Genomic DNA, 11,631 nt, shown 5'->3' with positions numbered 1-11,631 from the left:
AGGGAGTAATCTCCATTATTTTCTTCAACAGATTAAGCTTTGTAGGGAGAACATTCTTCATAGTTCTCCACATGAAATGCCTTTTTTAGTAGGAACTTTAACCTTCCAAATATTCTTCCATATATCTTCCATAAGGTTTAAACTGGAGGAGTGAGCACATATTCTGGATTTCTGGAACAATTTATATCCACTTATATATTCCAAATTTCTCATATTGCCATATCACCTTATCAACAAGTCTTAAATTCAAAGAAATCTTCAAAATGATGTCAATATCACCAGGATTGCAAGCCTTTTTCAATAAACCAATATTCCATCGATAGTTGATAAATTTAGCCACCATTGAGTTTATAAACCTTGAATTAGAGTTCATAAACCTTGGATTAGTAAAAGAGGTCTGAAAGTTAACTCTTTTGGGAGTCAAGGGTTAACAAACATTCTGGTATTTTGGCCATTAGAAACTCTAAATCGAAGACCTTCTTTTAAGAAATCCCTTCCCCAAATCAAGCTTTTCCAAAGGTAGGAAGAATTTGAGCCAAGAATAGAATCTAAATCGAACTATTTGGAAGGTAAATTCCTTTTAAGAATCTAGAGACTAAGCTGTTCGGGTAGACAAGAATCTTCCAGAATTGTTTGACTAACAAGGCACAATTAAAGCCCTCTAATTCTCTAAAATTTACCTACCCATGGATTTCGGAAGACATATTTTACCCTAACTTATCCATTGAATTTTTCTCTTGTCATCAGATGAACCCCACCAAAATTTACCAAAGATTTTAGTCATTGCAGTACACAAATTTTTAAGGAGCTTAAAAACACTCATACTATAAGTTGGAATTACTTGGCCTACACTTTTGATAAGAACCTTCTTTTCCCCAGTTGAAAAGAATATTCTTTTCCACCCACTAACTACTTTCCATACCTTATCAACAATGTATCTGAAATCCTTGCTCATACTTCTTGAAAGTGAAAAAGGGATACTCAAATAAAGGCCAAAGTCATCAACAAGGCTTATACCCGTAATATTACATAGGTAATCTTGTCTATCTTTATGGATGCTTGGAGATAATCACATAGCAGATTTTGAGTAATTTATTAAAGCACCAGAAGCAGACTCATAAGCTCTTAGAATCCCTTCCAAATTAATTAACTCCGCTTCATTAACTCCACAGAATAAAATTCAATCATCTGCAAACAATAAATGATAAACTTTATGACTTATATTAGCCACTGGAGTTCCTAATATTTCTCCATTATTTAAAGCCATCTGCACACAAGAGGACAATACATCAACAACAAGAAATAGAAGTGAAGAAATTGGATCATCTTTACGAAGTCCACAGTTTGGGATGATTTGTCTTGAATTTATCATTTATCATAATTGAAAATTGAGTTGTGGAGATACAATTGATAACAAGAGCAACCCCATCATCATGAAAAACTCAACTTGGACATAACAACTTCGAGGAATAACCATCGTAGGCTTTGCTAAGGTCAATTTTTAAAGCAGTTAAATCATTTCTTCCTGATTTCTTATTTTTGATGAAATGTATACATTCATAGCCAATAATAACATTGTCTGTTATTGTTATCCCAGGAACAAAGGCTGATTGAGATTCTAAAATGAAATCATTCAGTAGAGGCTTCAATTGATTAGCAATAGCTTTTGAAGCAATTTTATAATTAACATTACAGAGACTTATAAACTGGCAATGATCAACACTTCGAGGGTTTGGAGCTTTTGGAACAAACATGATATTGGTTGAGTTCCAATTTGTGATATTGCCAGACTTATTTAAAATTAATAAGCACTCTTTAATTGTCTTCTATCCCACGATGTTCTAATATTTTTAATAAAATAATGTAGGGAACCCACCAGGGCTTGGTGCCTTTGTAGGAAACATTTGAGACACTGCAGCTTCAACTTCTTCTTTAGTGAACTCTGTTAATAATTGAGCATTCATTTCATTCGTAATGCGAGGTTGAGTAGAATTCAGAACCTAACAATATGCTCCTTGTTTGATTTTATAGATGTAAAAAGATTTTGAAAAAAAAAATAAATGTATTCTCAATCTCCTTTGCTTCCTTCGACCATATCCCAAAGGAGTTTAAGGTCCCCACAATTTCATTTTTCTTCCTCCTCAAAGATGCCTTCTTATAAAACCATTTGATATTATTATCTCCACATTTCAACCACTCTTTCCTCGATCTTTGCTTCCGAAAATCTCTTCTTATTCAAGCAAATTTTCAAGCTCAAATTCTAATTTATGAAATCTATCAAAACCAACCTCTGTTGAAACTTCATAGGAGGCATGCAAAGCTCTTTTACAATCTTCGTTTTTTCCTTTTAATTCTCTATTAAAAAACGTTCCCCATTTCTACAACTCTTTAGAGCATAAAACCAAACTATTTTCAAAATATCCAACATTTTCTTTTGGAGACTTAACCATTGTAATAATATCTTTACACTCCTGATGTAATGTCCAAAATTCTTCAAACTTTTTAATAGATTTTTCTTGAATATGGAGTTTGAATATTGGAGCTCAACCGGACGGTGGTCAGAGAAGAGCCATGCATTAGATTCTTACAATGTGTGGATTTCCTTAAATGTCATATTAATAAAATGAACAATTATAATTGATGCATAGATAATTTACCAAGGAAACCTTAACTGATAGTCTAAATTGATTCGCTTATGAAAATTTAGAAATTTAATTGATAAAATTATATAACATATACGATGTTTATCCACATAAAATAAAATAGATGATGTAAATTGAATATTATAATATAATTGAATATTTTTTTTTCTAAATTTTAAAAGCATAAATAAAAAAAAAAAGAAATCGAATTTAAATTGATACAATTAACTAGCGAAATTATAAACACTAGCAACTAGCAATTATCAGGTAAAAAAGAAACCCTTCGCTTGAAATCAATAAGCCCAAGCCAAGCGCGCCATCGTCAGGCACAAAGCCGAAGTAAGAAAAAACGGAGGAAAGTTGGTTCCTTCATCAGGTAACAATCTTGATCGGCTTCATCTTCTTCGTCTCGATATCCCTTTCTTCTTTATTTGGGTTTCAATCTTCTTTCATTTGCTTCATCTTCTTTCAAATTCAAACAAACCCATTGGTTTTCATTCTTCATTTGGTTCGTCACAGAAATGAGGCCTACACCGATGGAGTTCTTTGCGGAGTTGGAAGAACAGGGATCGACGGTCGCCATGGACGTGGACGATGTAGACCCACTTGAGATATTGGGCGAGGGTGTGATCTCCGCCGAGAACAAGCTCGCCGACGCTGATTTCTTCAACTCCTTTGAGGACGATTTTGATGATTCTGACATCAACTGAGATTCTTTTGCGTGGTTTCCTTCAAAAGAAGTAGTTAATTTCCCAATTCTGTGTTTTTGCTTCTCTTGATGAAACAAAGATGATAGATGCTACCATGCCCTAGTTTGTTTTGGCCTTTAGGGATTTCACTGCTCTATTTGCTTGGGTGATGAATTGAATACTTTTGATATGGATTACTTTCTGAAGTGCTTGATTGGTTATCCCATATTTTCTTTTGGTTAACCTTGTAATCTTTGTCATTAGTTGCAAGGAAATGTAAGGGGAATGTGTTTATATGTAGCAGAAAATGTGAGGAACTGTTCATTTTCTTGTGATGTTTAGGACATATTTGAGAGTTATTTTGAAATAGTTAAAATCAAAATTTTCATATCTTATTGAAAATAATCATTCAAAATCAATGTATTGTTTGATTTTACACTCTTAAATATGATTTTCATACCATCAAAATTGATTTTGAATGATTAAAAACATGTTTCAGAATGATTTTCAAAGTGATTTTAACTATTTCAAAATTACTCTCAAATATATTCTTATGTACTCTATTTGGGTTTTGAGGAGGACCATAGGTCAGACAGAATATCCTTGGACTGTAACTCTTGGTTGGAAAAACTCGGCCGCTCACCAGTAAGTATAATCTCCTCCCTACTTTCTTTTATAGTTAATTTCTGTTAGTGTTTGTCTACTTTTACTAATGTAGTATGGATTGAGAACATCAAAGTGGGGGCGTGTGTCATATTTATAACATTTCATTCCACAATTATCTTGCATGTTGTGGACACCCTTATAATGGTCAAGCCTATGGCTAATTCTTGAAGGATTTGTTTCCATTTATCATCTGTGAAGTAGATAGAGTTTTCCTTGCATTTTGGAACGACTGGTTATATGTGGACAATGGGTTTGTTTTGACCAACAAACTTTAATAGAATTCTTGATAGGTTTCATTTCATGGGCATCCCGCTTTTTTTCTTGAACTGGATTGAGCTGGAGTTGGAGTGTTTTGTTATTAGGGTTAGATCATGGTGAATGAATTCTCATCATCTAAGCTCAAGTCAGCTTGATCTAGATCCCCACTCTGTATAGTTTGAACTTATCGATAAAACATATGAGATGCATTGCCTCCACTTATCAACTTGGAAGAAGGATGTTTGAGGTAGTGGAACCTGGAAAGTCCTATGTTTTAATTGAGCCCTTTAGTATTTACTTTTTATTGAGTTCATCATTGTACCATGAAACCAATTACCACATGGGGTGGAGGGTAGGCATGATTATCCAATTCGATTTTGTAGTGAGTGAGTGAGTCTAGATTAACTTATTAACTTGTAGATTAGCACCAGTACATAGTTTCTGTTTAAAGTACACTTGGGGCCCCTAGCCATCTCATGACAATCATAGGATACTAGGTGAAGGTTCAAATACCGATGTAGCTTTCTTGATGTAAGTTTTGCTAGATCATTGAATGTAGGGGGGATCATCATATTGGCAGTTAGAAGAGATGATGCAGTTGGGACTTGGGATGTTTGTTAGAGAGCTTATGAAGACAGACACATAGTGAAGTATATGATGGATTTGCCATCTCACTCAAAATCGCAACCACAATGTGTGATAAACTCACAACAGCCCCAAGTAGTGATTGGCTCATGCTCTTTGTCATGTGAGTTCTTTTTCTCTGTTAGGTTATAGAAGTTTGGTATTTGGCTTGATTGCATTTGTTGTTGAGCAGGAACCATGAACCATAAATTTAATGAGCAAGTTTCTAGTTCATGAAGATAATGATGTATTATGTATACCACCCCACACAGAAGAACAAACACAACTAGAAAGCTTAGTTCTAGACTAATTCTATTTAAACATAGTAACGCTCCAGGCTTAAGATTTGAAATCCGAATTCGACACCTAATGACCCTTGCGACTTGGTCACACTATCTACTTATTTTAAACTGCTTCCAAGAGCGAAGACTATTCCCACAAACCAATCGAATCTTTTTAGTATACTTTGTCCTTACATGCTTTCTATGAAATTTTTCATGAGGTAATCCAACATAGAATTGTTCCAAGCTAAATACATTTAACTTTGGAGTTTCTATGACTAAACCACTGAAAAAGAAGGTGCATTTTGTTGGCACATGTAGTAACTTTTAATTTTTTACAATTTTTGGACCAAAATTTCGCATCATCATGATCTCTCTCATTCAGATGTGATATCGGTTCATTCATATATTTCTCTTAAACTTGGGTATTACAAATACCTTTATGAATATGTGTTTGTTTTTTTGAGTGAATGAATAATAGAGAGTGATTTCATTGAGATGAGACACTGATGAGCTACTTCGGAACTACCAATATCCAAAATCTGTTAACCAGTATAAACATGAAAGATTCTTCAAACTTGTTTGAATTTGCAGGAAATGTAAATGGTTTTAGATTCTTCAAACCAATATCCAAAAAGTTGAAGTAGTAAAGATGAAAAACCACTAAGTCATTATTACCCACCCATAACATAGGTTTTAGATTGCCATATTTGTGATTCTTAAATGCATGTTGAATAATCTCTCATTGCGATAGTAAAGGCTTGAGAAAAGTAAACGAAGTCATGGTAATGATAATAACAAGAAAGTTAAATGGTAAGTTTAATTCTTTACATTTTCCCTATTTTTTAATAGGTCTTTGGACTTATAAATTTTTACATTTTAAAATTTTCAAATAAATGTCTGAACTTTCATATTTGTGTTGATGTGTTTGTGCATTTTTAGTTTATTAACCACATCGATAGTGAATCGTTCTTTTAGCGATTCTCCCATCAAGATGTTTCGAACCCTACCATTAATGTAACTCTACTATAGAATCGTAGCTTGTGGGAGTCCTTTTGGAAGTATGAGGGAAGGAGGGAATTCTCGAAAGAATGAGAGAGTTAAAACCGAAGATGTAAAAAGAAAAAAAAAAAATCTTATCTCTTTCTTCATTTCACATTGAGAGAGGGAGTTACCACTCTTCCAATAACTCTTCTGGGGAGTTATTTTTTTATTTATTATTAATTAAATAATATTTAATAAATCTAATTTATTAAATTTAATTAATTACATATCATATATTTAATTAATATTATATTTAAGGAAATTTTCACAAATAAAAAAAATGTCAAACTATTTACAAAAATAGCAAAAAAAAAAAAAAAAATATTGATAGATACTTATAGACTTTTATTAGCTTCTATTAAAGAATATTAAAATTTTACTATTTTATATAAATAGTTTCTGTTATTTTTCTATTTTTGAAAATCTCCCTATTTAAATCATATTTGAATGTATTTTCCTCTTAGTTTTAATATGAATCTTATTCATATTAATTTTTAACCTATAATTTTAATATAATTTTAATTTCTCTTAGTTTTAATATGAATCTAATTCAAAATTAACTTTATAATATAATGTATCTATATACATTATATTAATTGTATCAAACATAATTATATTTTTCAAATAATTTGAACAATTCAAATTCATCCAAAATTTTAATAATATTGTTTTATCTTTCAGTGAGCTAGTAGTGAGACCTGATGGATCTACAGATTAGAAGCTCAAGTGAAACAATATTAATTAATTTAAACTCTTGAATTAAATTAATATTAATCAACATTCATTAATTGCAGGTAATTTCATTAAAGACCCACAACTACACTCTTCACACCGTAGATATATGTGTCCATGGATATAACCTTTATCGGTAAGTCAATCCTTCACGAGTCCTTCATAATTATAGTTTAATCAAATTATCGTCTTACTCCTGTAATAACCTTTAGTTCCTTAAGTCCCACTAATTCTCTAATGAACAACCTGTTTATGGTCGGGCCAATGAGGGGAAGGGCCCATTGTTCAAGACCCGGAGTCAACACTTAAGCAAACAACTCCTCTACTTTTCCTAAAGATGGGAATGAGTAAATTTCATCTCATGTAGTTATGTTTCTAGTTTTTCACTTGGTTATGTCCCAAAATAGTAGGTATATTGAGTTGGCAATTCGGGTCACTCTCACCCATACAAGTCAAATGACAGTCCCTCATAGGTAAAAGTCCATAACTCACTCACAATTGAGATTGAGTTATCTACGACCATATATGAAATATTAATATTTTCAATCAACTGTATTATAGTGAAAGATTAATTATTTCGTAGTCTGATCTTATACAAACTTTTTATATAGGATACCCCACTCGCATGTCTATTACATGAACGACTTAATCGAATAATTTGTAACATTTACAACACTTGTAACATCTATAAAGTGGATCGTATCCTAGTGTTACCAGGATAATGTATCCAATCTTATTCATATACTATAGACCTTTTAGATTATGACTTGAACACGATCCAACTGTATGTCTACCACATATTGTTCAAGTTACATTAAATAATCAAGAATCTTAGTTTATTGGATTAAGTTATGCAAGACTAATAAGTGAATAAAATACTTATTTTACTAGATTATAAATTACGAGATTTAAGACATAAATCCCAACACCGTTTTTGTCAATTGAAAGCATGGAAAGGATGGCAGGGCCCATCCCCAAAGTTTGTGAAGAATCTCCGCACAAGAGCTTGCAGTATTACGCTCATCCTCGCCCCTTATTCTTGGTCAAATCGATGCTTCCGTATGTTTTTGCCAATTGATGTGTCCAAGATTTGGAAAAGAAGTATCAACTGAATAGCACCTCAAAATCTGATTAATTACTAAAAGAAAGGCAATTTATATAGTGATCTAAACGTGAAAACAACCAAAGATTAAAAACTAAAGCCACATACGGTTGGCTTGAATAACAACCAAAAAGTTACTAAACCATAACTAAAATTACATCAATGTAAAAAATATATATATATATTTAAAAACACTTAAACAAGAATATATCATATTCAATAAAACCAAAAAGAACAAAAGCTCGTCCTGAGTTGGGAGCTAAGTGGAAAGTTATCTTCAGAAATACTTAGACAAATCAGCATAGTTAAAAACTGGGTCGATGCGTAAATCATTAGGTTGTTCCACTTTGTAAGCATTGTCTTCATAGTGCTTAAGAATGCGAAAAGGACCAAACTTCATAGGCTTCAACTTGTTGTAGGACCAACAATGAATCAAGATTCTGAAAGATGAACCATGACAAGATCTTCTTTGGATTCTTTGAACCAATGATGGGCATCTGCTTTTTATTTGTAAGAAGTTGTCATTTAATGTGGATAATCCGTGACCTATTTGTGTAAAGCTATGATTATATCAACCATAATGTCACCCTTTAAACTAAAATCAACAGAAGATGGGATGTCAGACATATCAACAATAAGATGGGGGAGTTTGGTGTAAACTGTTGAGATTTGTTTTCTAAAACTTCGTAGTTAATCAGTTATTTAATATACTATTTGATTATTTTTATTAAAAATGCAATAATGAATTATCAATTACAGTTAAAATCCAAAATTATTATATATACTCTCGATCAATATGTGGTTTGTAGAGATCGAATCCCAAGCGGAAGTGTGTGAATGCTTTGTATCTCTAAAATCGATTTTTGAATAAACAAAAACATTGTTCTAAAACAAAACGTATGAAGGATAAATATATGAAATAACATGCTTTGGAGAGGAAACTAAGACAGAACCATTCTTACCTTTGAAGATTCCTGTTAGTAACTCAAAACTGCAAATTAGTTTTTGAGTTGTTCTAGTCAATTCCTAGCTTCTAGGAAATAATTGAAGTTATTTTTAGTTGTAGTCAAGTCTAAGTTCCTATTCTTGTGGAGTTAATGGGATTAGTTGCTAACATTGTGGAATCTATTTTTTAGATTCAAGATATGTATTTATATGGAGTTTTCTGGAATGAAAAACACACTTCCCATTTTTCTCATTTCCCTCTCATTAGTTAGAACAACAGTGGTATCAGAGCCCTCAATTCTTAAGGGATCTATGAGTGAGAATCAGTGAAATATCTCCGAGAGAAACTAAGTGATACACCTGTGAGAGTTGTTAAAGATGAGTTGTTAAAGATGAAATTAGGATTAAACAATCTTTCTTCATTGGCTCTACCTGTGTTTGATGGGGAAAACTACTAGGCATGGGCTATCAGAATGCAAGCCTACATGGAGGGTTGTGATTATTGGGAAGCAATTGAGCAAGACTATGAGATTGCTCCACTTCCTGATAACCTAACAATACATCAGATCAAGACTTATAAGGAGAGGGTCATCTGGAAGGCAAAAGCTCGAGCTTGCCTATATGCAGCTGTGTCTACTGCCATATTCAACAAAATTATGGCTTTGAAGTCGACAAAGGAGATCTGGGAGTTCCTCAAAAGTGAGTATGAAGGTGATGAGAGGATTAAAGGCATGAAAGCGTTGAACTTGGTGCGAGAATTCGAGAGAATGCAAATGAAGAATTCTGAGTCCATTAAAGAGTACTCAGATAAGTTGATTAGGATTGCTAACAAGGCAAGAGCATTAGGAACCAATTTATCTGACAATAGATTGGTTCAGAAGATTCTAGTTTCAGTACCTAAGAGATATGAAGTAACCATTGCTTCTTGAGAAACTATTAAAGACCTCTCAAAACTCAAGGTGATGGAAGTGGTTAGTGCTTTGCAAGCATAAGAGCAGAGGAGGTTGATAAGACAAGAAGGAAGCATTGAAAGCTAAAGTGCAGCAGGGAGAAGGTGGAAGAGAGAAGAATGGAAGTGGCAGCAGTAGCTCAGAGTCTGCTGCAAAGGATGCTGGTATTACATGCAAGCATTGTGGGAAGCAGAATCATCCACATTTCAGATGCTGGAGAAGGCCAGATGTGAAGTGTAGAAGATGTCATTTATTGGGACACATTGAACGATTTTGTAAGGAAGCAAAAACTCAACAGCGAGAAGGAACACATGTTGTAGTACAACAAGAAGAAGATCAACTCTTTGTGACTACTTGTTTCTCATCAGTCACTCAATGTGATGGTTGGTTGGTTGATAGTGGGTGTACCAATCACATGACAAGTGACAAAGAGTTGTTCAAGGACCTTGACAAGTCATTCAAGTCAAAAGTGAAGATAGGAAACGATGAGTATCTAGAAGTAAAGGGGAAGGACACAATGTCAATAGAGAGCTGTGCTGGAACCAAGTTGATTACTGAAGTGTTGTTTGTCCCTAAAATTGATAAAAACTTGTTAAGCGTTGGTCAATTAGTAGAGAAGGGATTCAAAGTATTGTTTGAAGAAGGAAAGTGCCTCATTTCTGATTCCAATGGGAATGAGTTATTCAAAATAAAGATGCACCATAAGAGCTTCTCGTTGGATCCACTCGAGAAGGACCAGATAGCTTTCAAATGTCAAGTAAATGACACTGAGTTATGGCACAAGAGGTTGAGACATTTTCATAAAAAAGGGTATGCACAAGTCTGGGGAATTGATTTTTCTGAGACTTTTTCACCAGTTGCAAGAATGGACACAATCAGGTTGCTACTGGCTATGTCAGCCTAGCATGGATGGAAGGTGTATCAGCTAGATATCAGCATTCCTAAATGGAGTGTTAGAAGAAGAGATCTATGTTGAGCAACCAGATGGATTCATCATACCAGGACAAGAATAGAAGGTTTATTTGTTGAAGAAGGCTCTCTATGGGTTGAAGCAAGCTCCTAGGGCATGGTACAACAAGATGGATGATCACTTGCTGAACCTGCGTTTTGTATGAGTCGTTTTCAAGCTCTTAAGAGCAAGTTAGGTGTTTGCAGTATTTGAGTTAGGAGGAGAATGTTAGTAACTTAAAATTACAAATTAGTTTTTGAGTTGGTCTAGTCAATTCCTAGCTTTTAGGAAATAGTTGAAGTTATTTTTAGTTGTAGTCAAGTCTAAGTTCCTATTCTTGTGGAGTTAGTGGGATTAGTTGCTAACATCATGGAATCTATTTTTTAGATTCAAGATATGTATTTATATGGAGTTTTCTAGAATGAAAAACACACTTCCCATTTTTCTCATTTCCCTCTCATTAGTTAGAACAACAATTCTCGAGCTCCACGAAAAATCCTCTCGATCTTGGCACGAACTTCTTCTAAATCGAACTTGAACAAGACCACAAGAATAACCTTGTTATTCTTAAGGATTCTAAGAAAGGAGAAATCTAGAAAAAAAAATGGTGAGGGAGAGAAAGCCACCAAAATTCTTTTTGGGTATTTTTAGTGTAAGTATTGTGTGTGTGAGAGAAAAAATATCTTTTGAGAAAAAAAAAAAAAAAAAAAAAAAAAAGAGTGAGTGAGAGAGTAAAAGGCACGAACAAT

General features: G+C 33.4%; 2 protein-coding genes across 2 annotated transcripts; both read left to right on the top strand.

Annotated features, from left to right (window-relative positions):
* The first annotated feature begins 2,880 nt into the window (after positions 1 to 2,880).
* SMAP1 (small acidic protein 1) lies at positions 2,881 to 3,639 on the top strand. The gene is made up of 2 exons (XM_039019317.2): positions 2,881 to 3,018; positions 3,162 to 3,639. Exon 2 carries the CDS (start codon positions 3,164 to 3,166, stop codon positions 3,350 to 3,352), a length of 189 nt encoding a protein of 62 aa, XP_038875245.1. The 5' UTR covers positions 2,881 to 3,018; positions 3,162 to 3,163; the 3' UTR covers positions 3,353 to 3,639.
* Positions 3,640 to 9,468: 5,829 nt separating this feature from the next.
* On the top strand, positions 9,469 to 10,837 carry LOC150032073 (uncharacterized). Its single transcript, XM_090308375.1, has 2 exons — positions 9,469 to 9,894; positions 10,028 to 10,837. The coding sequence occupies exons 1-2, from the start codon at positions 9,469 to 9,471 to the stop codon at positions 10,835 to 10,837; spliced, it is 1,236 nt and encodes a 411-aa protein (XP_090164501.1).
* The last annotated feature ends 794 nt before the right edge of the window (positions 10,838 to 11,631 follow it).

Source organism: Benincasa hispida, chromosome 12, assembly GCF_027475165.1.
Source record: "Benincasa hispida cultivar pf3 chromosome 12, pf3_genome.v1.1, whole genome shotgun sequence".
Lineage (NCBI taxonomy): Eukaryota > Viridiplantae > Streptophyta > Magnoliopsida > Cucurbitales > Cucurbitaceae > Benincasa > Benincasa hispida.
This window is presented reverse-complemented; position numbering and strand designations above follow the sequence as displayed.

Bases quoted from the DNA above. Each gene is read 5' to 3' on its own strand.
- SMAP1 (XM_039019317.2), top strand. From the start codon at position 3,164: ATGAGGCCTACACCGATGGAGTTCTTTGCGGAGTTGGAAGAACAGGGA.
- LOC150032073 (XM_090308375.1), top strand. From the start codon at position 9,469: ATGGAGGGTTGTGATTATTGGGAAGCAATTGAGCAAGACTATGAGATT. The intron at 9,895-10,027 runs GTAACCATTGCT...GCTAAAGTGCAG, and splicing joins CAGTACCTAAGAGATATGAA to CAGGGAGAAGGTGGAAGAGA.